The 24,256-nt window shown below is 35.5% G+C and overlaps 1 protein-coding gene across 1 annotated transcript in view; it reads left to right on the top strand.

Moving 5' to 3' along the window:
* ALMS1 (ALMS1, centrosome and basal body associated protein) overlaps positions 1-24,256 on the top strand; it is a 204,561-nt gene that overhangs the window by 158,294 nt on the left and 22,011 nt on the right. The window contains exon 15 of the mRNA XM_023515281.1: positions 1,527-2,683. Within this exon, the coding sequence (XP_023371049.1) occupies positions 1,527-2,683 (1,157 nt within the window). The remainder of the gene's footprint in view (positions 1-1,526; positions 2,684-24,256) is intronic.

The raw sequence follows: 24,256 nt of genomic DNA, 5'->3' as shown, positions 1-24,256 counted from the left end.
CCAGAGTGTTCTTCACGTAATAGGTGTTGTTGGTTTGTTTAGCTCTCATTTTTACTTCATATTTCAGCCTATAGATAAACCTTCTTGAACTACCTTTTCCTATTTAAATTGTTCTTCTATCACCTTGGTTTTCTGCTACACATAATATTATCATTTGTAATTATATATTTGTTTTTCATGTATTTGTTTAATGCAGGAGCTGCAGTCTCAAGATCTTATAGAAACAAAGTGAAATCTCCCAATTTTTAAATGTTGCTAGATAATTCTAAATTTCTAGTGTCTTCGTCTTTTATACTTTAAGTATAAAAGCGGATTCCATGTATTTTCACTATACTCTGGGAAAATCCATAGGGATTCCTAGAGTATTTAATGAAAATTCTGGTTGCTAGTGATCTATAGTATAGATAAAAATGGTCCCATAGCTAATTGCATATGTCTTTGCTTCTGTCCATGATGTGGAATTCCAAAAAACAATTGCTCCCATATTAGAGTATAAATTTAGGGTTTATGATTGGGTCTTAGCCCATTCCTGCTGCTGTGACAAAAATACCATAGACTGGGTAATTTATAAATAATAGAAATGTATTTCTCACAGTTCTGGAGGCTGGGAAGTCCAAGATCAAGGCGCCAACAGATTCAGTGTCTGCTGAGAGCCCAGTCTCCACTACTAAGATGGTGCTTTGTGCTGTATCCTCACATGGTGAAAGGTGGAAAAAAGCCAAACAGCCTCTTTTTAGCCCTTGCACAGGGATACTGATCCCATTCACAAAGGGAAAGGCCCTACCTCTTAATAGCATTGTCTTGAGGATTAAGTTTCAACCTAAATTTTAGAGGAGCACAAAGATTAAAATCATAGAAAATTGTCAGATATTATTATATCTAAAAATTTTGATCTAGGGTAATGGTTGTCAAAAAATGGAGCTAGAAAGTGGTAAATTTTATGTCAATGTGTATTTTACCACTATAAAAAAATTGGAAATAAAATGAAGATAGTTTATAGAAAAAGAATTTTAAAAGGCTTGAAAACATGTAAAAAGTTTTTTTAAAATTTTAATTACTGATGTTGAAAATGAGGTCTCAGGCTTCTTAGGTGAAAATGGGTTTACCAATACCTATCTTTCAATTTATTATCAGGATTATATATATGTATTTTTAAAAGCAAATATAAAGCACATATTATAATATCCTCACACATAGTAGGCAATAAAAACAGATAGCAGCTGCTTTTAGTACTGCTAAAGAGAACTAAAGTACCCTCCTTGAGGTCATATAGCAGGTCAGTGGCAGAGTCCAGCCTGGTATCTATGTCTTTTGACCTAGAAATATGTTAAACTTTTAGTGTACTAGTCTGGCTGCTCAGCCTAAGGCATGACTCCTTTGTACAGGCAGTGAATTTTGTGACACTGTACATTAAACTTTTCATTCCTTTAGTCTTTGTTCTGTACGTAAAGAATTAAGTATGAATAGTATTTCCAAAGGAATGCAAATATTTTTAATTTCTTTCAAACTCTTTTTTTCCTTTTCAGAGTCCGAAGGTCATTCAGAATTTGAAAATACTACCCATTCTGTCTTCAAGTCAGCCAACTTTTACATTCATCATCCAGTGCACCTACCCACTGATCAAGACATTTCTCATGAATCTTTGGGAAAGAGTGTTTTCATGGGGCGATCTTTGAAAGATTTCTTTCAGAAGCATCCAGACAAACATAAAGAACACTCCTGTTTTCTTCCCTCTTATCAAAATGTGGACAAGACTAAGACAGATTATACCAGAGTAAAGAGCCTCAGCATCAATGGGAACTTGGGAAACAAAGAAGTAATACATACTACTAAAAGTCAGGCTAAAGATCATCCACAGTATAGCAGACAAATTAGTGATCCAAAAAGAGATCATAAGGTCACCCCAGAGCTGGGAACTCTGCCCACTAAGAGTTTAAATGAACTCTGGAACAAGTATCTGGAGCGACAGAAGCAACAGAAACCACCCGAGTTGAGTGACAAGAAAGAATTATCCTTGGTGGAGCGACTTGATCGGTTGGCTAGACTTCTTCAGAATCCCATCACACATTCTCTCCAGGCCTCAGAAAGTACACATGATGATAGCAGAGGGGAACCAGGTGTTAAGGAGTGGAGTGGTAAACAGCAGAGAAACAAACTTCAGAAAAAGAAGCGGTATAAAAGCCTAGAGAAAAGTCGTAAAATCACAGGAGATCTTAAAAAAAGTAAGGCTCTTTCTGCTCATGTAGCTGGAAAATCCAACCAGATTAAAATTGAACAGGTTAAATTTGATAAGTACATTCTGAGAAAACAGCCAGGTTTCAATTATAAAAGCAACACTTCATCAGATTCTAGAACTTCAGAAGAGAGTGAGGTACTCACAGATACTCCTACCAATGTTCTTTCCAGCCCCACTTCTGCGGAATCAGACATCTTAACCCAAACAGATAGAGAGATAGCTTTGCATGAAAGGAGTAGCTCTATTTCTACCATTGACACTGCCAGATTGATCCACGCTTTTGGCCAGGAAAGAGTATGTTTGTCACCCAGGCAAGTTAAATTATATAGCAGCGTCACCAATCAACAGAGAAGATTCCTTGAGAAGCGTTGCAAGCACAGCAGGAAAGCATTGAATATTGGCCATCCCCTAATGACTTCTGAGTACTCCAGAAGGAGACGCATCCAGGTACATGGCTACAAATTGCATCTGGCAATGTGACTGCCTTTTTCATGGACTTTTAATTAACCTTTGCACACAGGTGAAAAAAAAAAGCCATTTGCCCTTTCCTCACTATAACATTTCTTATCAACTGGAAAAGAGTGAGAAAGTGTAGTACAGTGCTATTGTGAGTTGTCATTCTTTTCTTCAACACTCATTTACAATTTACCTTTTGAACAAAGGGCTTTGCTACTAGATGCTTCAGAATCTGCAAAGTATAACCTTGATGTGGGGGAGCTTCAAGTTTAGAATGACCTCTATTCTGAACAATATTGCCTGGTTTTTGTTTGTTTTTTATTCATTCTTCCCTGTCTTTCGAAGTGCTTTTAAATACACACACACACCTATAATTAATACTAAATAATTAAAAAAAAAAAACTGAATTGGGATGATAGAAAAATCAAAGCTGGAGTGAGACACAACATGATTTTTTAAAAAATAAATAAATGAAGAATTCTAAGTGATGAGAAGACAAGTTGAAGCCAGAAGGGAGATAAATACACTTGTGGCTGTGGTTGCTAGAAATGAGCTATAAATTTGGCCTTATGTTTTCTGGTACTTAGTGTTACCAGAATTTTGTGATAAATTACATTTTATATTTAAAAGCAAACCAAAATTTCCAAAATATTACAGATATTTCTGGTATAACAATCTAAGAGAAATTTCTCTCATCTCTCTTTATAAGGAAGGCACCACAATGTAACAGAATCTTGTACACTATCCTTAAGGTAGTTCTATAACATAAGGCCAAGAAAAACTTTAACAGTTTTTCTTATGGAAACCTAAAGGACTTCCTACTAAAATTATGTCATATAAAGGAATTAAGGAATTCCTTAGGGGATTAGTAAGACAGATCTTAACAGGCCATAAATGCAGACCATTGATTTAACCCATAAGTAAAATTTAGAATATGTACGAAGTGCTCTCCAAAGAGGGATGCTTGCAAAATGGGTCATTGGAGTATGGAAAGAAAAATATTAGAATTCATACTCATTTTTTGACCTTAAGGTTTTTTTGGTATATTTTATAATAAATGAGTACAATAGTGACATAATTTATAAATAAATATCTATTTTGGCAATTTGCACTCAAAAATATTTTTTCAGTAGGATTACATGATCAGAAAAATTGGACACCACTAGAAAAGGAGACACAAGGTGTTCAGACATCTAATCATTTTTATTTCTAATGATTAAATTTTTGGTAGATATTAAATGACAGTGATTACATTTGGAAATAATACAATTTTTTTTTTAAGTAAGTCAAGAATTTGGAATGACACAGCAGTAAGGCCTTTGTTCCACAGGGAAGATGGGAAAAGGATATAGGTAGAAGGTTTGTGCGTGTTGAGGGGTAAAATAAATGTAACAAAGTTTTCCATTTTGACCATTTAGAATTCAATAGCATTGAGTACATTCAGTTTTAACAACCATCACCACTGTCTAGTTCTAGAAATTTGTCATCATTTCAGTGGAAACCCCATACCCATTAAGTAGTGACTTTCTATTCCCCCTTCCCACCAGCCCCTGGCAACCAATAATCTACTCTCTGACTCTGTGAGTTTTTCTTTTGTGGTTATTTCATATAAATCTGGCTGTTTGCTAGTTTTTGTTATTGAGGTATAGGAGTTTTCTGTATATTCTGGATGTTAACCCCTTACTAGATATATGATCTGCAAATACTTTCTCGTGTTCTATAGGTTGCTTCTTTCACAATAACTCTGTAGACTGTGTTCTTTGATATGTAGAAGTTTTTGATATTGATGTAGTCTAGTTTATCTATTTTTTTGTTCCCTGTGTTTTTGGTGTCATACCTGAGAAATGATTACCAAATCTAATGTCATGAAGGTTTTCTCCTATGTTTTCTTCTAAGAGTTTTGTGATTATAACTTTTACAGTTATTTATTTATTTATTTGAGACAGTCTCATTATGTTACCCTTGGTAGAGTGCTGTGGTGTCACAGCTCACAGCCACCTCTTAGGCTTAAGCGATTCTCTTGCCTCAGCCTCCCAAGTTGCTGGGACCGCCGGCACCCACCACAACACCCAGCTATTTTTTGGTTGCAGTTGTTGTTGTTTAGCAGGCCCGGGCTGGGCTTGAACCTGCCATCCTCAGTGCCCATACTCACTGAGCTATGGGTGCCAAGTCAACTTTTACGTTTAGATCTGTGATTATTTTAAGTTAATTTTTGTATAGGGTATAAGAGGCTACCTTCATTCTTTTGTATGTGAATATCCAGTTTTTACAATACCTTTTATTGAAAAGATGATCTTTTCCCCATTTAATGTTCTTGGCACTCTCATGAAAAATCATTTGGCCATGTATTTGAGGATTTACATTTGGGCCCTCTTTTCTGTTCCATTGGGCTTTATGTCTATATTTATACCATTACCATACCATTTTGATTCAGTATACCATTGTAATACATTTTGAAAGCATGCAATGTGAAACCTGTAATTTTATTTTTTCAAAATAGTTCGGGCTATTTGGGGTCCCTTGAGACTTTATGAAGTTTAGTAAATATTTTATTCTTTTTGATGTTATTGTATGTAAAATTATTTTCTTAATTTTTTTTTTTTGATTTTTCACTGGGAACGTGGAAGTACATAAATAATTTTCTCATGTTGATCTTGTATCCCTCAACTTTGCTGAGTTCATTAACACTAACAGTTTAGGTTTCTTGTGGAAACCTAAAGGACTTCTACTAAAATTATGTCATTTAATTTCATGTCTTTTGCATATAGAGATGACCTTACTTCCTGCTCTCCAATTTGGATGCTTTTTATTTATTTTTCTTTCCTAATGGCTATAGTGAGAACTTCCAGTATAATTAATGTTCAATAGAAGTGGCAAAAAATGGGCATTCTCATTCCTAACCTTAGGAAGAAAGCTTTCAGTCTTTCAGTTCACCATTGAGAATGATGTTAGCTATGGATTTTTCATGTATGACCTTTATTATATTGAGGAAGCTCCCTTCTTTTCCTATTTTGATGAGTATTTTTCTCATAAAAGAGTTTTAGTTTTTGCAAATGCTTTGATATCTATTGAGACAATCATCTGGTTTTTTCCCCCCTTTTATTCCATTAGGATAATATGCCTTTATTGGTGATCATATGTTGAACCATCCTTGTATTCCTGGAATAAATTACACTTGATCATTATATATAATTCTGTTCATAAGATGGTGGATTCAGTTTATTAGAATTTTGAAGAGGACTTTTTCATCTATATTCACAAGGGATACTGGTTTGATGTTTTCTTCTAAAGTTGAAGTCTGCATTTGCCTTTGATCTAAGGGTAATTTGGGCTTCATGGAATGAGTTAGGAAGTTTTCCCTCCTGTTTTGTATTTTGACAATCGAGAATTTGGGAGGGAAGTGGGGATTGGTGTTAATAATTGTTGTCAGTTCCTTAAATGTTTGACAGAATTCACCAGTGAAGCCATCTGGTCATGTACTTTTCTTTGGGGAGATTTATTTATTTTGGTGATTCAGTCTTGTTATAAGTCTCTTTCTATTAGAAATAGATTTTCTATTTCTTCTTGAGTCTGTTTTTGTAGTTTGTGTTTCTGGGAATTCGTTTGTCTTTTTTGTTTTTGTAGTCTCTGTTTCATTTATCTTCACTGAATCTTCATTACTTTTTCTGCTTGCTTTGGGTTTAGTTTGCTCTTTTTTTGACTTATGGTTTAAAGTTAGGTTATTCATTTGAGATTATTCTTTTTGAAGGTAGGCATTAATAGCTATAAATTTTTCTCTAAGCACTGCTTATGGAGATATAAATTTTATTCTAAGCTCTGCCTTTACTGCATACCCTAAATTTTGTTATGTTTTGTTTTTCTGTTTGTTCAAAGTGTTTGGTAATTTCCCTTGTGATTCCTTTTTTAACTGTTGGATGTTTAAGATGGGAGGTTGAGGCAGGTGATTGCTTGAGTTCAGGAATCGAGACCAGCCTAAGTAAGAGTGAGACCCTATCTCTACTCAAAATAGAAAAGTTAGCCTGTGTTGCGGGAGCCACCTGTAGTCCCTGCTACTCAGGAGACTGAGGCAAGGGGATTGCTTGAGTCTAGTAGTTTAAATGTAAATGATTATACTATCCAGTTAAAAGGCAGAGATGTGAGCTGTGATGCTACTGCACTCTAGCCTGGGGTAACAGAGTGAGATTCTGTGTCTCCAAAAAAAAAAAAAAAAGAGAGAGATTCATAGTTTAATTTCCACCTATTGGGAAATTTACTTCTGGTATGGATTTTTGGTTTTATTCCATTGTGACCAGAGAATGTACTTTTTATTATTTCAATCCTTTTAGATGTATTGTTCCTTCTTTTATGGCCTCTCATACGGTCTCTTCTGAATTATTTTTATGTGCACTGAAGAAGAATATATATTTCAGCTGTTGCTGGTTGGAGTGTTCTGTATATGTGGTAGGTCTAGTTGGTTTATAGTGTTAATCAAGCTTTTTGTTTCCTTATTGGCCTTCTGTGTAGTTTTTCTAATTATATTGAAAGTGAAATATTGACATCTCTGGCTATTACTTTGGAACTGTCTATTTCTTGTTTCAAATCTGTCATTTCTTATTCATATATTTCAGGACTTTACTGTCAGGTATGCTAATGTTTGTAATTATTATATTGTCTTTATAGATTGGCCTTTTTATTAGTATAAAATCCCCTTCTTTGTCTCTTACAATTTTTAACTTTGTTTTGTCTGTTGTTAGGATAGGTACCCTAGTTCTCTTCTGGTTATTGTCTGCATGGAATATCTTCTTTTATCCTTTTGCTTTCAAAGCCTGTGTGTCTTAGGAGCTAAAGTGAGTTTCTTTTAGATATAATATAGGTAGCTTTTTTTGTAAACCAGTCTACGATCTCTGCCTTTTAATTGGGAGAGTAAAACCATTTACATTTACAGTATTATTCATAATGACTTGATTTTCTCATGTTGCTGTTTTTCTTTATGTTTTATATCTTTTTTATTTCGCAATCCTATCACCTTTTGTATTTTATTGCTTTTATTTTTGTGATGTACCATTTTGATTCTCATTCCCTTTTCTTTACATTTTTTAGTTATTTTCTTACTGTTTGCCTTGGACATTATAATTTACATCTTAAAAATACAGCATCCTAATATGAAATAATGCCAACCTGCCTTTGGTAGTATAAAAAAACTGCTGCTAAACATCTGTATAGCTCTCCCAGCTTCAGTAGTACACAAAACCTTCACAGACAAACATCTCCATCTGTCCCTTTTTATATGTAGTCATAGATTACATCTTCACTTTGTACCCACTAACATAGATTTACAATTATTATTTTATACATTTGTCTTTTACATCACACCATAAATACACTAAGACTGGCTTTTATGTTTACCCATGTAATTGCCTTTATCAGTATTCTCTATTTCTTCATACAGCTTCAAGTTGTCTAATATCCTTTCATTTTATCTTGGAGGACTCCTATATCATTTCTTAAAGGTCAATTCTACTGGAAAAAAACTTCCTTCTGCTTTTGTTTATCTGGGAATATCTTAATTTCTCCTTTATTTTTTTTTTCCTTCATTCTTTTTTTTTTTGAGACAGAGCCTCAAGCTGTCCCCCTGGGCAGAGTGCCGTGGCATTACAGCTCACAGCAACCTCCAACTCCTGGGCTCAAGCGAGTCTCTTGCCTCCGCCTCCCAAGTAGCTGGGACCACAGGCGCCCGCCACAACGCCCGGCTATTTTTTGGTTGCAGCCGTCATTGTTGTTTGGCGGGTCCGGGCTGGGGATTCGAACCCGCCACCTTAGGTGTACGTGGCTGGCGCCTTAGCCAGTTGAGCTATAGGCGCCGAGCCTTTTTCCTTCATTCTTAAAAGAAAATTTGTAGTTACTGCTTATTGTAAGTTATTGTTTAGTTTAATAACCTTTCTAAACTATTCTTGTATAAATTGTACTCCTTGTTGGTATCTGATGTTTCTCTTCTTTCAGTTGGGTAAGAAGCTACTTGTTTGAAAAATTTTTTTAAATGCCTGGAGCCAAAATGAAAAGCAAAGAAAAAAGTAAGTTTCCCAGGTCTTTACAGATCGTCTTAATTGGGGCATTTCTTCAGTTACTTAGCCAGGCCATTTATAACTCTGCCTTAGCCTTGCTTCTTGCTTGCCCTGAGCCTGACGATCATGCGGTGGTAAAAGCTGTGAATCTTCTCTGAACATGTGTCTTGTTGTCTTGTCTGTATTTTCTAGTTTCTACGTGTGCAGAAAATTTTCAAAATTCCACATGCCCCAAAGATTCTATTTTTCTCTACTGCTTTTGGTGGGTCTGTTGTTTGCCTCAACTGTTACTTTCTGCCACAGGTAGTAGTACCTTGTTCATTTGGTTTTTATTGTTTATAAGGAACATTGGCTTTCTGTAAAACTACTTCTTTGCTCTGTGAGCTTAGGTAAGACAAAGGCAAGCCCCTTGTGTCAGTCCTCAGGAAATTCTCAGTTTGAAACAAACACAATTCTTTAGAAATGAGTTACTGTATGTTCTCTTTGGAGCAGGTTCCTACATCAGGAACACTGGTTGCCATCTTCAAGACCATGATGCTGGGAAAGGGGGTGATAAAAGCTAAGTTAAAGTGCTACAATGTTCTGTTTTGTGTTCTCCTGGTTGGTTGCTATAAACCTTTGACTATTTTCCATAGTTCTGATAAGCTTGATTTTGACAGTTTTTTGCCAGGATTTTTGGTGTTTCTAGGGAAGGTACTGGTCCCTTTGGAGGTCTCTATCTCACTATTTTTGCTGATGTCACTTCCAGGATACATCCTCCCCCATCATCTGTTCCTCTTTGCCACATGTAAGCATAATACTTTCTTAAAACTCTTCCATCTTTTTATTGTTGGAGTTCATGGAGAAATAGCCTGCAAGAAGGCACAGAAGGCTCCCCTGCTTTCTGTAGCTCCCAAGGGCTTATATTTTCACTAGTACACATTGGGCCTCAACACTTAGTCAAGGCCAGCCTTCTTACTGGTATCCAGTTGTATCTCTTCTAGGTATTTAGTGCTCATGTCTCATGTCTCCCAGCAAGCACTAACCTCTCCTTAAGATTTTGGGGCATAGTTACCCTCTGACCTTAACTCTCTGATGGCTTTAAGAAAAGTCATGAACTTGTAGTTTGTACACTTCTGTTGTTGTAGAAAGGTTAGGAGCAATACCTTATCCAACTCTAGATCCCTAGATCCCCTAGTGGAGAGCAGATATATATATTCAGCGGATGTTGTTATATAATATTTTTATTATTATCCTAGATGTTCTATAACTGTAGCTCTGGATTTCCTATTTCACCCAAAAGAAGTTTAGGGGAGATTTTTTTATTTGTATTTTCATAAGGTTAGATTATTTTCAATACTTTCTAAAGTTATAAGTCACTAGAGATTGTGTTCTATTTATGTCTTAAGGATACATAGACATTTTCTTTGTGGCTTACTATATGAATAGTATTCCTTGGGTATCAAAGAAGAGCTAGAGTTTCCAAACAGTTGTGATATTTCAGTTACGATCACATGCTATATAATGACATTTTACTCAATGATGGATCACATTTACATCAGTAGTCCCATAAGATTATAATGCCAGCTCAGCGTCTATAGCTCAACCGGCTAAGGCGCCAGCCACGTACACCTAAGGTGGTGGGTTCGAATCCAGCCCGGACCCGCCAAACAACAATGATGGCTGCAACCAAAAAATAGCCGGGCACTGTGGCGGGCACCTGTGGTCCCAGCTACTTGGGAGGCGGAGGCAGGAGACTCGCTTGAGCCCAGGAGTTGGAGTTTGCTGTGAGCTATAATGCCACGGCACTCTACCCAGGGGGACAGCTTGAGGCTCTGTCTCAAAAAAAAAAAAAAAAAAAGATTATAATGCCATATTTTTACTCTACCTTTTTTTATGTTTCAATGCACAAATAACTTACTATTCTGTTACAGTTGCCTCTAGTACTTTGTACAGTAATGTGCTAAACAGGTTTATAGCCTAAAAGCAATAGGCCATACCATGATAGCCTACATATATAATAGGCTATACCATACAATTTGTACAAGTATACTTTATGATATTTGCACAGTGAAATTGCTTAACAATGCATTTCTCAGAACATAATTACATCCCTGGGCGTGGTGGCTCACACATATAATCCCAGCACTCTGAGAGGCTGAGGTGGGAGGATCACTTGAGGCCAGGAATTCAAGACCAGCCTGGGCAGAATAGTGAGACACTATCTCTCCAAAAAAATAAATTATATTCTTTTTGAATATTGATTTCCTTGATCTGTTGAGGACTTCAAAGAGTGTATTTGAAGGGTATTTATCTTTTGGTAATTGAAGATTTATATCTATTTTTATCTTATGTCAAGCACATAAATATTAATAGCACTTTTTATTCATTGACTTGTACCATAAATCATATAAGCACTTTTATTTCCTGTTTTAATATGTTTTGCGTTTGATTCTACTTTATCTAGTTCAATTTTTGAAAATTTGTATTTCCATAGTGGCTCTTTCTTTGCCCATCCTTTTAAGTTTTCTGAGTCACTTTGCTCAAGTATAAACAGCATCTAGTTTGAATTTAGCTTTTTTCCTCTACCCAATTTGAAAATCTTTCTTTTGAAACAAATCTATTTCACTGAAGTTCACTGTTGTGACAAACATATTTGGTTTAAATTTTATTATTTTTTTCCAATTCTGGTACATTTATTAAGTAAATGTTAAACTAAATTCCATTTCAAACTGGGGGGAGGGGTAAATTTTTTTCATTGTTGTATAAAAACATAAAATTTATCATCTTAACCATTCTTAAGTGTATAGATCAGTAATGTTAAATATTTTCTTATGTTGGGAAAGAGATCACCAGAACTTTTTCCTATTGCAAATCGGAAACTCTATACCCACTGAATAGCAACTCCCTTTTTCCCTTCCTCTGAGCTCCTGATAACCACTATTCTACTTTCTGTCTGAATTTGACTAAATATCTCACCAGTGTAATCATAAAACATTTATCTTTTTGTGACTTTCACTTAGCATAAAATCCTCAAGATCCAGTCATGTTGTATCATATGACTAGATTTCCTTCTTTTTTAAGTCTGAATAATACTCCATTGTATGTGTTTACCACGTTTTGTTTATACATTGTGGCCATTTAGGTTGTTTCCACTTTCTAGCTATTGTGAATAGTGCAGCTATGAACGTGTGTATGAAAGTATTTTTTCAATACTGTATTTTCATTTCTTCTGGTTATATACCCAAAAGAGGGATTGCTGTATCATATGATAGTTCTATTTTTAACTTTTTATGGAATGTCAGTACTCTTTTTATGGAACTTCAATAGTCTTTTTTCTATACTGGTGGTGCCATTATACAAAGTCACCAACAGTGCACAAGTGTTCCAGTTTTTCCACATCCAAGTGATAGCTTATTGTGGTTTTCATTTGCATTTCTATGATGATAGTGATATTGAACATCTTTTCGTATGTCTTTTTGCTATTTGGAAAAAATGTCTGCTAAGTCCTCCCCTCACTTTGTGAGGTAAATCCTGGACTTAGTTCATTTCTTGAGAGATGAAAAAAGTAATATGGTAGAAATATATTAAATCGCTTCTTTTTAAATTTTAGAATCTTATGGGGGTATAAATGTGCTCACATGAATTGCTTTCATATAGTTTGAATCAGAGTTATGAGTATGCATATCATCTGGATAGTGTGCGTTATGTCTATTAGATATGGATTTACCCATCCCCTCCCAGGTTTTGATTTCTATTGAGTGTGCACATGAGTGTTAACCAGTTAGTTCCAAGTTAGTAGAGAGTGGATGTGGAGGTTGTTTTCTATCTTGCGATACTTCACTTAGAAGAATGGTCTCCAGTTCCATCCAGATTGTTGGAAACGATATTAGTTCACCATTTTTTTTTATGGCTGAGTACTATTCTTTGACATACTAATTTTATTAATCTACTCATTGATGAGTATTGCTGAGCACTTTGGTTGATTCCACATCTTTGCAATTGGGAATTATGATGCAGTAAACATTTAAGTGTACATGTCCTTTTGATAAAATAACTTTTCTTTTGGATAAATACCCAGTAGTGGGATTGCTAGATCAAATGGTAGGTCTACTTTTAGTTCTTTGAGTAATTTCCTTACTACTTTCCATACAAGTTTACTAGTTTGCAATCCCACCATCAGTGTATGAGTGTCCTTTCCACATCTACACCAGCATTTGTTTATTTGGAACTTTTTGATAAAAGCCATTCTAACTGGAGTTAGGTGATACCTCATTGTGGTTTTGATTTGTATTTCCCTGGTCATTAGAGACATTGAGTATTTTGAATATGTTTATTGGCCATTAGTCTATTTTTTTTTGAAAAACTTCTGTTCAAGTCTTTTGCCTACATTTTTATGAAGTGACTTGATTTTTTTCTTGCTGATTTGCTGAGTTATTTGTATATTCTGGTTATTGGCCCTTTATTGTATGTGTAACATGAAAATATTTTTTCTGATTCTGTAGCTTGTCTGTTTGCTCTGTTGATTGTTTCCTTGAATGGGCAGGAGCTTTTTAATTTAGTTAAGTTCCAGTTGTTCATTTTGTTGTTGCTGTGAGTGCCTTTGAGGTCTTCATAAATTCTTTGCCTACGCCAATGTCTGTAAGAGTTTTTCCAACATTTTCTTCGAGCATTCTTGTATTTTCATGCCTTAGGTTTAAATCTGTTATTGATGATAGACTAATTTTTGTGAGTAGTGAGAGCAGCAGACCCTGTTTCACCATTTATTGAACAGGGATTCTTTCCTTGGGTGTTATTATCCACTTTGTCAAAGATGAAGATGGCTTTATGTCCGGTTTTTCTGTTCTGGTCCATTAGTTGGTGCTCTGTTCTTGTGCTAGTACCATGTGTTTGGGTTACTACAGCTTGAAATTTGGTAAAGTGATACCTCCCAATATGTTCTTTTTGCTTAAGGTTGCTTTGGCCATTCCGGCAGGCTCTTTTCTGGTTCTATACTAACTATAAAATTATTTTTTATAGATCTTTGAAAAGTGATGTTGTACTTTAAAGGGAATTGCATTGAATCTGTAGATCATTTGGGCTGTGTAGACATTTTACCTCTGTGCTTCAGATTCATAATTCTTGTAGAAGTTTTTCACCTCCTTGGTTAAGTATATTCGTAGGTATTTTTTGTTTTTATTGCTGCTATTGTGAAAGGTATTGAATCTTTGACTTTATTTTCCTCTTGACTGTTGTTGGTTATAGGAATGCTATTGATTTGTGTACCTTGATTTTGTAACCTGAGATTTCGATGAATTTATCAATGCCAGGACAAAGAGTGATAGCTTGACCCCATCTGTCCCCATTTGGGTACCCTTGATTTCCTTCTCTTGTCTGGCTAGGACTTTCAACACTATGTTAAATAGAAGAGGTAACAGTGGGCAGCCTTGTCTAGTTCCAAATATAAGCAGAAATGCTTTCATTTTTTTTCCCCATTCAGTATAATGTTGGCTGTGGGTTTGTCACATATGGCTTTTCTAATTTTGAGGTATGTTTCATCTGTGTTTATTTTGTTAAGAGTTAACATAAAAGGGTGCTGAATTTTGTCAAATCCTTTCTTTCCATCTATTGAGATTTTCATGTGGTCTTTGTTTTTGCTCCTGTTTATGTTGTGAATCACTTTGTAGATTTGCATATGTTGAACTATTCTTGCATCCCTGGGATGAAGACCACTTAGTCACAATGGATTGTTTTTTCATGTACTGCTGAACTTGGTTTGCTAGAATTTTATTGAGACTTTTTGCATCTATAATCATCAAGGATATTGGTCTGTAGTTTTGGGGTTTTTTGGTTGTGTCCTTTTCTGGCTTTGGTATTAAGGTAATACTGGCTTCGTAGAATGAGTTGGGGAGGATTCCTTCCTTCTCAATGTTATGAAATAATTTCGGTAGTGTAATTCAGCTATGAAACCAACTGGTTCAAAAGTTCTTTTTGGGCTCGGCGCCTATAGCTCAACCGGCTAGGGCGCCAGCCACATACACCTAAGGTGGCGGGTTCGAATCCCCAGCCTGGACCCGCCAAACAACAATGACGGCTGCAACCAAAAAATAGCCGGGCGTTGTGGCGGGCGCCTGTGGTCCCAGCTACTTGGGAGGTGGAGGCAGGAGACTCACTTGAGCCCAGGAGTTGGAGGTTGCTGTGAGCTGTAATGCCACGGCACTCTACCCAGGGGGACAGCTTGAGGCTCTGTCTCAAAAAAAAAAAAAAAAAAAAAGTTCTTTTTGTTGGAAGATTTTTTTATTGCTGTTTCAGTTTCATTACTGGATACCGGTTTATTCAGGAGTTTATTATATATTTCTTCCTAATAGAGCCTTACAGAGGTTGTATTTTTCCAAGAATTTTTCCATTTCTTCAGTGTTTTCCAGTTTATGTGCATAGGGATTTTTATAGTATTGAGAGTTGATATTTTGTATTTCTGTGATATCACTTGTAATATCTCTTTTTATTTCTGATTGTGGTTATTAGGGACCTTTCTTTTCTGTTGCTAGTTAATCTAGTAAGAGGTTTGTCAATTTTGTTTATCTTTTCAAAGAACTAAGCTTTTCTTCATCTTCTATATAATTCTTTTGCTATAAATTTTATTTAGTACTGCTCTGAACTTAGTTATTTTTTTTCTTGTACTGGATTTGGGATTGGTTTCACTTCATTTCTAGCTCCTTAAGATAGTTCATTACGTGGTTGATTTGTGATCTGTCTTTTTGATGTAGGCATTTAAGGCTATGAATTTTCCCCTTTAAATTGCTTTTGCTGAGTCCCACTGATTTGGTAACTTGTATCCCCTTTGTTTGCTTCTTAGTTTGAAGATTCTTATTATTTCCATCTTAATTTCATCCTCATTCCAGTAATCGTTCAGTAGTAGGTTGTTTGATTTTTATGAGTTTGTGTAGAATTGTGTGTTTCTGTTAGAGTTTATTTCTAATTTTATTACACTGTGGTCTCAACAGAATGTGTGGTATAATTTCTATTTTTTTATATTTGTTGAGACATGTTTTGTGACTTAAGGTGTGATGGATCTTAGAGAATATTCTTCTAATTCTATCAAAGGAATGTTGAACTCCAGGTCTTAACAATGTTGCCATTTGTCATTTTGTTTAGATCTAGTGGGATTTGCCCTATAAATCTGGGTGCACTGTTTTAGGCACATAAATATTTAGGATTGTTATGTCTTCTTGTTGAATTGTTCTCTTTACCATTATATAATGACCGTCTTTGTCTTTCTTTACTTTTGTGCTTTGAAGTTTATGTCATCTTATATAAGAATAGCTATACCAGCTTTCTCTTGGTTTGCATTTGCATGGAATATTGTTTTCCATCTCTTCACCTTGAGTCTGAATGAGTCTTTATGGGCTAGATATATTTCCTGGAGACAGCAGATAGTTGGCTTGTATTGTTTTATCTTTCAGCCAGCATATATCTACAGAGGAGAGTTCAAGCCAGTCATATTTATTGAAAGAATTGATAAGTGGGGTGAATTTCTGTTTATCCCATTGAGTAGAACTTTATTGCTTCATTTTACCTCTTGAGCCAAATTGGTATCTGGGCTCTGAGTTGCTATTCAGTGGATAGAGAGGTGATTAACTATGGAGTTTCTACTATATTTTCTCAATTTTGTCAATAGTTGGCAGTAACATTCTTGTTCATGTTTGTCAGTCTAATAGGCCAGGAATATGATGCCTGTACTGATTTATCGTTCTTTAATGACATCCACCAATATATTAATTTATTGGGTTTTATTAGAGATATTGTTTCACTTTGTTGCCCTGAGTAGAGTGCAGTGGTATCATCAGAGCTTGCTGCAACTTCAAACTCCTGGTACTCAAGTGATCTTCCTACCTTAGCTTCCTGGGTAGCTGGGAACTATAGGCGCACCACCATGCCTGGATAATTTTTCTGTTTTTTAAAGAGATGGGGTCTTGCTATATTGCTCTACATAAGAGTTCTGTAACTCTTAGCTTCAGGCCATTCTCCTGCCTTGACTTCCCACAGTGTTGGGATTACAGGTATGAGCCACTGTGCACAGCCTGTTTATTTTCTTTTGTGTGTTTTTGACCATTAATCGTTTTTCTTTTTTGAGTTGTTTTTAACCCACGTTTCCTTAGATAGATTAGTACCTTTTTCCTGAACTTGTTTACCCAAGACATTTTTTTACCTCACCATACATTAGAGAAATTAAGAGATGATATAAGGGAATAAGCACAACCACATGCTTCTCCCTCTTGCTCATGATGACTGCCTCATTTGACTTGTCCTCTCTGTGTCTTTCTCTGCTCTGTGCTATCTCCCCCCTCAGTCTCTGCAGTCCATGCCCTCTTCTCACTGCTGTGTTTTTGCTCACTGATTCTGTTCTTTCTCTGTACTTTTGCCTACCTATACTTGTGCACTTGTGCTCTGCACGTCTCCACCCTCATTCTGGCTCTTATTCCCACTAGCTCTGCTGTGTGTCTCCATTCTTTTTCTGATTACTCCTTCCTTCCCTGCTTTCCTTCAAGTTCTTACTATATTTGCCTCTATGACATTTTTTCTGTTGTTTTCTCTCTTTTTCTTTCCTTTCTCCTTTATCTCTTTTCCTTGGTGTCTGGTTGTGTTCTGGTGAGGGAGAAAGGACAGATAGTTTACTACTTTTAGTACAAAAAAAAGAAACAAAAATGTTGAATTTATCAACTTTTGTTTATGCAGAAAAAATTGAAGTTGGTGAATGATTTCTCTGTATTTCTGACCTCTCCTTACTTACATTTGCCTGTGTTTCCAGCAGCTAGGCAAGTAAACAACACAAGCTAATTAGCAAGCAGACCTTCATGAGAGAATAAAATGAAACCTTTATTAATGTTCAGTTAAATATTTATCAATGTACATTTTTATAAAATAGACTAAGTTCATATCATTCTTTATAAGTAAGCCCAGATAGGAGGAGAAATTATAGTCAAAAACAATATCTTAGAACCCAAAGGGTAAATTTCCTTATATATTAAGAGATAAAAAGGTATAATGCTGTGCATACATATTAAAATCCCAAATGTATACACATATAATACATACACATCTGTATACATATGATTGGAACACAGTGTCTGTGTGTGTGCATATATACATGTGACTGCAAAAAATAAGATACAGATTGTCCTAAAATTGTAGATTATGAAATTTTCTTTCTTTTTTTTTGAAATAGAGTCTCACTCTGTCATAGGTTAGAGGGACGTGGTGTTAGACTACCTCACAGAAACCTCAAATTCCTGGTTCAAGTAATCAAGTGATTCTCTTGCCTAAGCCTCCCGAGTATCTAGAACTAGGTGCCCACCACAATGCCCAGCTAATTTTTCAGGTTTTAGTAGAGATGGGTTCTCACTACTGTTCAGGCTGATCTCAAACTCTTGAGTTCAAGGGATCCTACTGCCTTGGCCTCCCAGAGTGCTAGGATTACAAGCATAAGCCACCGGGCCTAGCTGATGAATTTTTGTTTTATAATTTTCTGTTTTAGTTTTTTCATAAGAAGCATATATGTTCTGATAAGAAACCATAAAAGTTGCTTTTTTTTGACATTAATATAACTGGGGTAAGCCAGACTGATCAAATAATCACAAAGTGTAGTTTATGAGTTGAGAAGGTGAATTCTCAAGCTTCTCATTGATTTATATTTTCTGCCTAAATGACCATTTTAAACCTCCAATCTACTCATAAAGAATCTTATATAGTGAAAGAATTGGATTAGAAAAGTATTACATGCAGTTTCTGTGCCAAGATAAAGTGGGATTTTCTTTTCAGTTCTAATGCCTGGGTGCTGAGGGTTCGGTTTAATGTTACTCAGTTCACCACCTCTCTTTTTAAAATTTCATCCTCCATCCCATCATTTCTATCTTCCTACAGGCAACTGGTCTTATTATGTAGATATATTTTTGGTTTATGAGTTCTTAGAAAATATGCAAAATATTTTGCAAAGTGTGTATGAATTTTAAAATATTATGCAAGTGTGTATGGATTTTCAACTTATATGGGGTATATCATTATTTCTTTCATGTTCACTAGGCTTTGTATTTTCAAAGACCATCTACATCACTGTAAGTATGGGTTATACAATCATTGTGTAATACTCTGTAGAGAGTATATCTACTAGTTTACCCCCACACTTCCCTATGATGGACACCCAGGTTGCTGTCAATGCCTCAACACCACAAAACAGCCAGTATATATCTTTGTCCATGTCCCCTTAAGGAATTGTGTGAGAGAATATCTTTAGCAGAAAGATGGATATATATGCAGAAGTGGAATTCTTGGATCATAGGCTATATATATACTTAATTTCCTACATTAGTACCAAATTAACTTTGCAGTCTGTATTCCTACCTGCAATGCATGAAAGTTTCTTTGCACACTCCTCAGCCAATTTTTCCTTTTTGTTAAGAGTTAAGAAAACAAATTACTATAGGAAGATAGGTAATTTTTTAAAATTAGATGCTACTTGTCTTACCATCCACTGTGTCCCCTCACTGTAATTTCCAAGAGTCTTTTAGAGACCTTGCTATGCTTTCAACCAAATGCATTTATTTATTCATTCATTCATCCAAATGTAATTATAATATAAAATGACAAAAATACAGTAAGAGCGGGGTACTTTAACAAGCTTTTCTCAGATTTTGACATGTAGATGAGAAAAGATAGAAAAGATTTTAATAACAATATTGACAAACTTAATCAAAACACCTATATAAAACATCATTCCCACAGACAGCATCCACAGTTGTTCTAAATATCCATAGAGTATTTATAAAAATTAATTGTGCATTAGGCAGAATATTGATAAATCCCAAAAGTAGACATTTTATATATAGGCCTGTATCTCTGATCATAGTACAGTAAAAGTGGAACCTAACAATTATAATTTTTAAAATTAAAGACATGAAAATTTAAAAGCACCATTATTAATAACTTCTGGGTTATAAAATAACTAAAAGTGGAAATTACAGATGTATTTTCATTTAAAGACAGTAAAAGTGCATATCAGAGTTACGGGATATGGCTAAATTTATATCTACAGGAAAATACAACTTTAAGTGATACTTTAGTTGAACAAAAACAACTAGAAAGTAGTTGAATTACGCATTCTACTTTAGAAAAAGTAAAACAAGGTTGGGCATGTGGCTCAACGCCTGTAATCCTAGCACTTTGGGAGGTCAAGGCAAGAGGATAATTTAAGGCCACGAGTTGAAGACCAATTTGGGCAATAGTGAATCCTCCATCTGTACAGAAAAATTTAAAAATTTATTCTCAACACAGTGTTCCTGGTAAAAATAATAAAAGATTAAAAAAAAAAAATCAGCCAGGAATGGTGGTGCATATCGATAGTCCCAGCTACTTGGGAGGCTGAAGCAAGAGGGTTGCTTGACTAGGAACTTTGAGGTTGCAGTGAGCTACCTCCATCTTGGGCAACAGAGGACCCTATCTCAAAAAAAAAAAAAAAGTGAAGAAAACAAGAAGTAATCATTAAAATGGAAAATATGTAAATCAAATCTGTGCCTAAAATTGATCAATATCCAAGATCTAATTCTTCTTAAAGGAATAATAGACCTCAATTTCTGGTTATTCTGACCAAGGGGAAAAGGATATCAACATTAGTAATATGGAAGGGTATAACCATCAACAGAGATGATTTTTTTTAAATGATTTCTGTGTGTTACTTTAGATTGATATATTTTAAAATCTAAATTAAATGGATGATTTTCTAGGAAAATGTAAATTTAAAAAATTGGAGGTGCCAGCCACATACACCAAAGGTGGCGGGTTCAAGCCTGGCCTGGGTCTGCTAAACAACAATGACAACTGCAACCAAAAAATAGCCAGGTGTTGTGGTGGGCATGTGTAGTTCCAGTTGCTTGGGAGGTTGAGGCAAGAGAATCACTTAAGCCCAAGAGTTTGAAGTTGCTGTGAGCTGTGTGATGCCATAGGACTCATAGCACTCTACTGAGAGCAACATAGTAAGATTCGGTCCCCCCCTAAAAAAAATTGGAAAACAGTTGATAATCTACAACTCTTCCCCTCCCTGCCCCTATGTGCCCTCTAGAAATTTTGTATAAATGTGTGTTTCCCCCCAACAATACATGAGAGTATGTTTCTTCATTCTCTTGCCTACTCCAGGTAGTGCAAGTATTTTTAACATTTGCTAATGCTTTAAAATGCATTTTTAATAGGTTCCAGATTTGCCATTTGTATTTCTTGAGAGTTACCTTTTTATATCTTTTGCCTTTTCTTTTTTAAAGATTTTTTCCTATTGATTCTTAAGCATTAATTATATTGTGTTAATAATGTAATAGTATTGTTATATAATCAACTTTATTTATTCATGTTAAGAAAGATCTTTTAACCTCAAGATTATTTTAAAAACTTTTTCTTTAAATTTTTTTGGGGGGGTTGGGAGGCAGTAAATTTGAACTTTTAATCTATATGAAATTTATTTTATATACCTAATTATAATTTTCATTTCCACATGGGTAATTGCCAGTGAAGATTTTTAAATGAGAAAGTAGTATTCATGAATTTATTAAAAAAATCTAATGTTCTTTTGTTAAGCTAGACTTCAGCCAGCTGGACTTGGTAATTAATTAGCATAGTTCTTTTGAAATTTCAATTTGAAACAACTGAAAACAATGTGTGGACACCTCATCAAAATGGAAAATTTCATAGAAGAAAGTAATTCTAACTGAAATATGAACAAGTTTCATTAAACTTGAAGTTGGATCAGAACATCTAAGTGAAAATATCTAACAAGTCGTGTATATCTGACCTCATGAGCATATATATGTCATGAATGAAATAAAGATTTTAGAGGCTCAGTGCCCATAGCACAGTGGGTATGGCACCGGCCACAGGTACCAAGGCTGGTGGGTTCGAACTCTGCCTGGGTCAGCTAAAGAACAATGACAGCTGCAACAAAAAATAGCCAGGTGTTGTGGTGAGCACCTATAGTCCCAGCTACTTGGGAGGCTGAGGCAAGAGAATCAATTAAGCCCAAGAGATTGAGGTTGCTGTGAGCTGTGATGCCATAGCACTCTACCGAGGGCGACATAACACTGTCTCAAAAAGAAAAAATACATATTTTAGAGTCATCCATGTAATAATCCTCACCAATAATGTGTATTAAAGACAAAAGGAAAAATACTTGGAAGAATGCAAAGAAGAAAAAAATACGTAGGACTACTTCCAGACCAATAATTTTTCTTTCTTTTTTTCTTTAATTTCTTATAGCAGAACTGTGTACATTAATGCAATCATGGGGTACAGTGTGCTGTTTTCATATACATTTTGAAATACTCTCATCAAACTGGTTAAATAACCTTCATATCATTTTCTTAGTTACTGAGTTAAGACATTCATACTCTGCTTTTAGAAGGATTCACTTGTACCCTTGTAAGATAAACCATAGAGGTGGCCCCACCAATCACCCTCCCTCCCCCCATCCACCTCCCTCCCCTCCCCTCTCCCACCACCTTCCCATATTCTAAGGCTATAATTAGGTTATAACATTCCTATAAAAGCTATGAATTAGTTTCAAAATAGGGCTGTGTACATCGGATACTTTTTCTTCCATTCTTGAGATACTTTGCTAAGAAGAACATTTTCTAATTCCATCCATACAAACATGAAGGAGGTAAAGCCTCCGTCTTTCTTTAGGGCTGCATAATATTCCATGGTGTACATATACCACAATTTAATTGATCCATTCGTGGGTCGATGGGCACTTGGGCTTCTTCCATGACCTAGCAATTATGAATTGGGCTGCAATAAACATTCTGATACAAATATCTTTGTTGTAATTCAATTTTTGGTCTTCTGGATATATACCTAATAAAGCAATTGCAGGATCAAATGACAGGTCTATTTTTAGTTCTCTCAGTGTTCTCCAGATGTCTTTCCAAAAGGAACAAATTAATTTGCATTCCCACCAGCAGTGTAGAAGTGTTCCCTTTTCTCCACATCCATGCCAACATCTCTGGTTTTGGGATTTTGTGATATGGGCCAGTCTTAATGGGGTTAGGTAGTACCTCAAAGTAGTTTTGATTTGCATTTCTCTGATGATTAAGGGCAGAGAGCATTTTTTCATATATCTGTAGGCCATGCACCTGTCTTCTTTAGAGAAATTTCTATTCAAGTCCTTTGCCCACCCTGAGATGGGATCACTTGTTTTTTTCTTGCTTGAGTTCTCTGTGGATTCTGGTTATTAAACCTTTGTTGGAGACATAACCAGCAAATATCTTCTCCCATTCTGAGGGCTGTCTACCTGCTTTATTTACTGTGTTCTTGGCTGTGCAGAAACTTTTTAGTTTGATCAGGTCCCAAAGTGTATTTTTGACATTACTTCAATTGCCCGAGGGATCCTCCTCATAAAATCTTCACCCAAGCTGATTTCTTCAAGTGTTTTCCCTACACTTTCTTCTAGTATTTTCATAGTTTCATGTCTTAAGTTTAAATCTTTAATCCAGTGAGAGTCTATCTTAGTTAATGGTGAAAGGTGTGGGTCTAGTTTCAGTCTTCTACAGGTCGCCATCCAGTTAGCCCAGGACCATTTGTTAAATAGGGAATCTTTTCCCAGCTCAATATTTTCAATTGGCTTGTCAAAGATCAGATAATGGTAGGTGACTGGATTCATCTCTTGGCTCTCTATTCTGTTCCATACATCTACGTCTCTGTTTTTGTGCCAGTACCATGCTATTTTGATCACTATCGCTTTATAGTATAGTCTGAGGTCTGGTAACGTAATTCCTCCTACTTTGTTTTTGTTCCTGAGTAATGTCTTTGCTATTTGAGGTTTTTTCTGATTCCATAGAAAATGAAGTATTATTTTTTCTAGATCTTTAAAGTATGATAGTGGAGCTTTAATGGGGATTGCATTAAAATTATATATTGCTTTGGGTAATATTGACATTTTAACAATGTTGATTCTTCCCAGCCATGAACATGGTATGTTTTTCCATTTGTTAACATTTTCAGCCATTTCTTTTCTTAGAGTTTCATAGTTCTCTTTATAGAGATCTTTTGCGTTCTTTGTTAGGTAAACTCTCAAATATTTCATCTTCTTTGCCACTACTGTGAGCAGAATAGAGTGCTTGACTGTTTTCTCAGCTTGGCTGTTGTTGGTGTATATGAAGGCTACTGATTTATGAGTGTTGATTTTGTAACCTGAGACACTGCTGTATTCCTTGATCACTTCTAAGAGTTTAGTAGTAGAATCCCTGGTATTTTCCAGATATACAATCATATCATCTGTGAAGAGTGAAAGTTTAATCTCTTCTGACCCTATATGGATACCCTTAATTGCTTTTTGTTCCCTAACTGTGATGGCTAAAACTTCCATTACAATGGTAAAGAGCAATGGAGACAATGGGCAGCCTTGCCTGGTTCCTGATCTGAGTGGAAATGATTTCAACTTAACTCCATTCAATACAATATTGGCTGTAGGTTTGCTGTAGATGGCCTCTATCAGTTTAAGAAATGTCCCTTCTATACCAATTTTCTTAAG

This window comes from Otolemur garnettii, unplaced genomic scaffold (genome assembly GCF_000181295.1).
Source record: "Otolemur garnettii isolate 467f Iridium unplaced genomic scaffold, OtoGar3 scaffold00068, whole genome shotgun sequence".
Lineage (NCBI taxonomy): Eukaryota > Metazoa > Chordata > Mammalia > Primates > Galagidae > Otolemur > Otolemur garnettii.
Note: the sequence above shows the minus strand (reverse complement) of the source record. Positions and strands in the feature narration are given on the sequence as shown.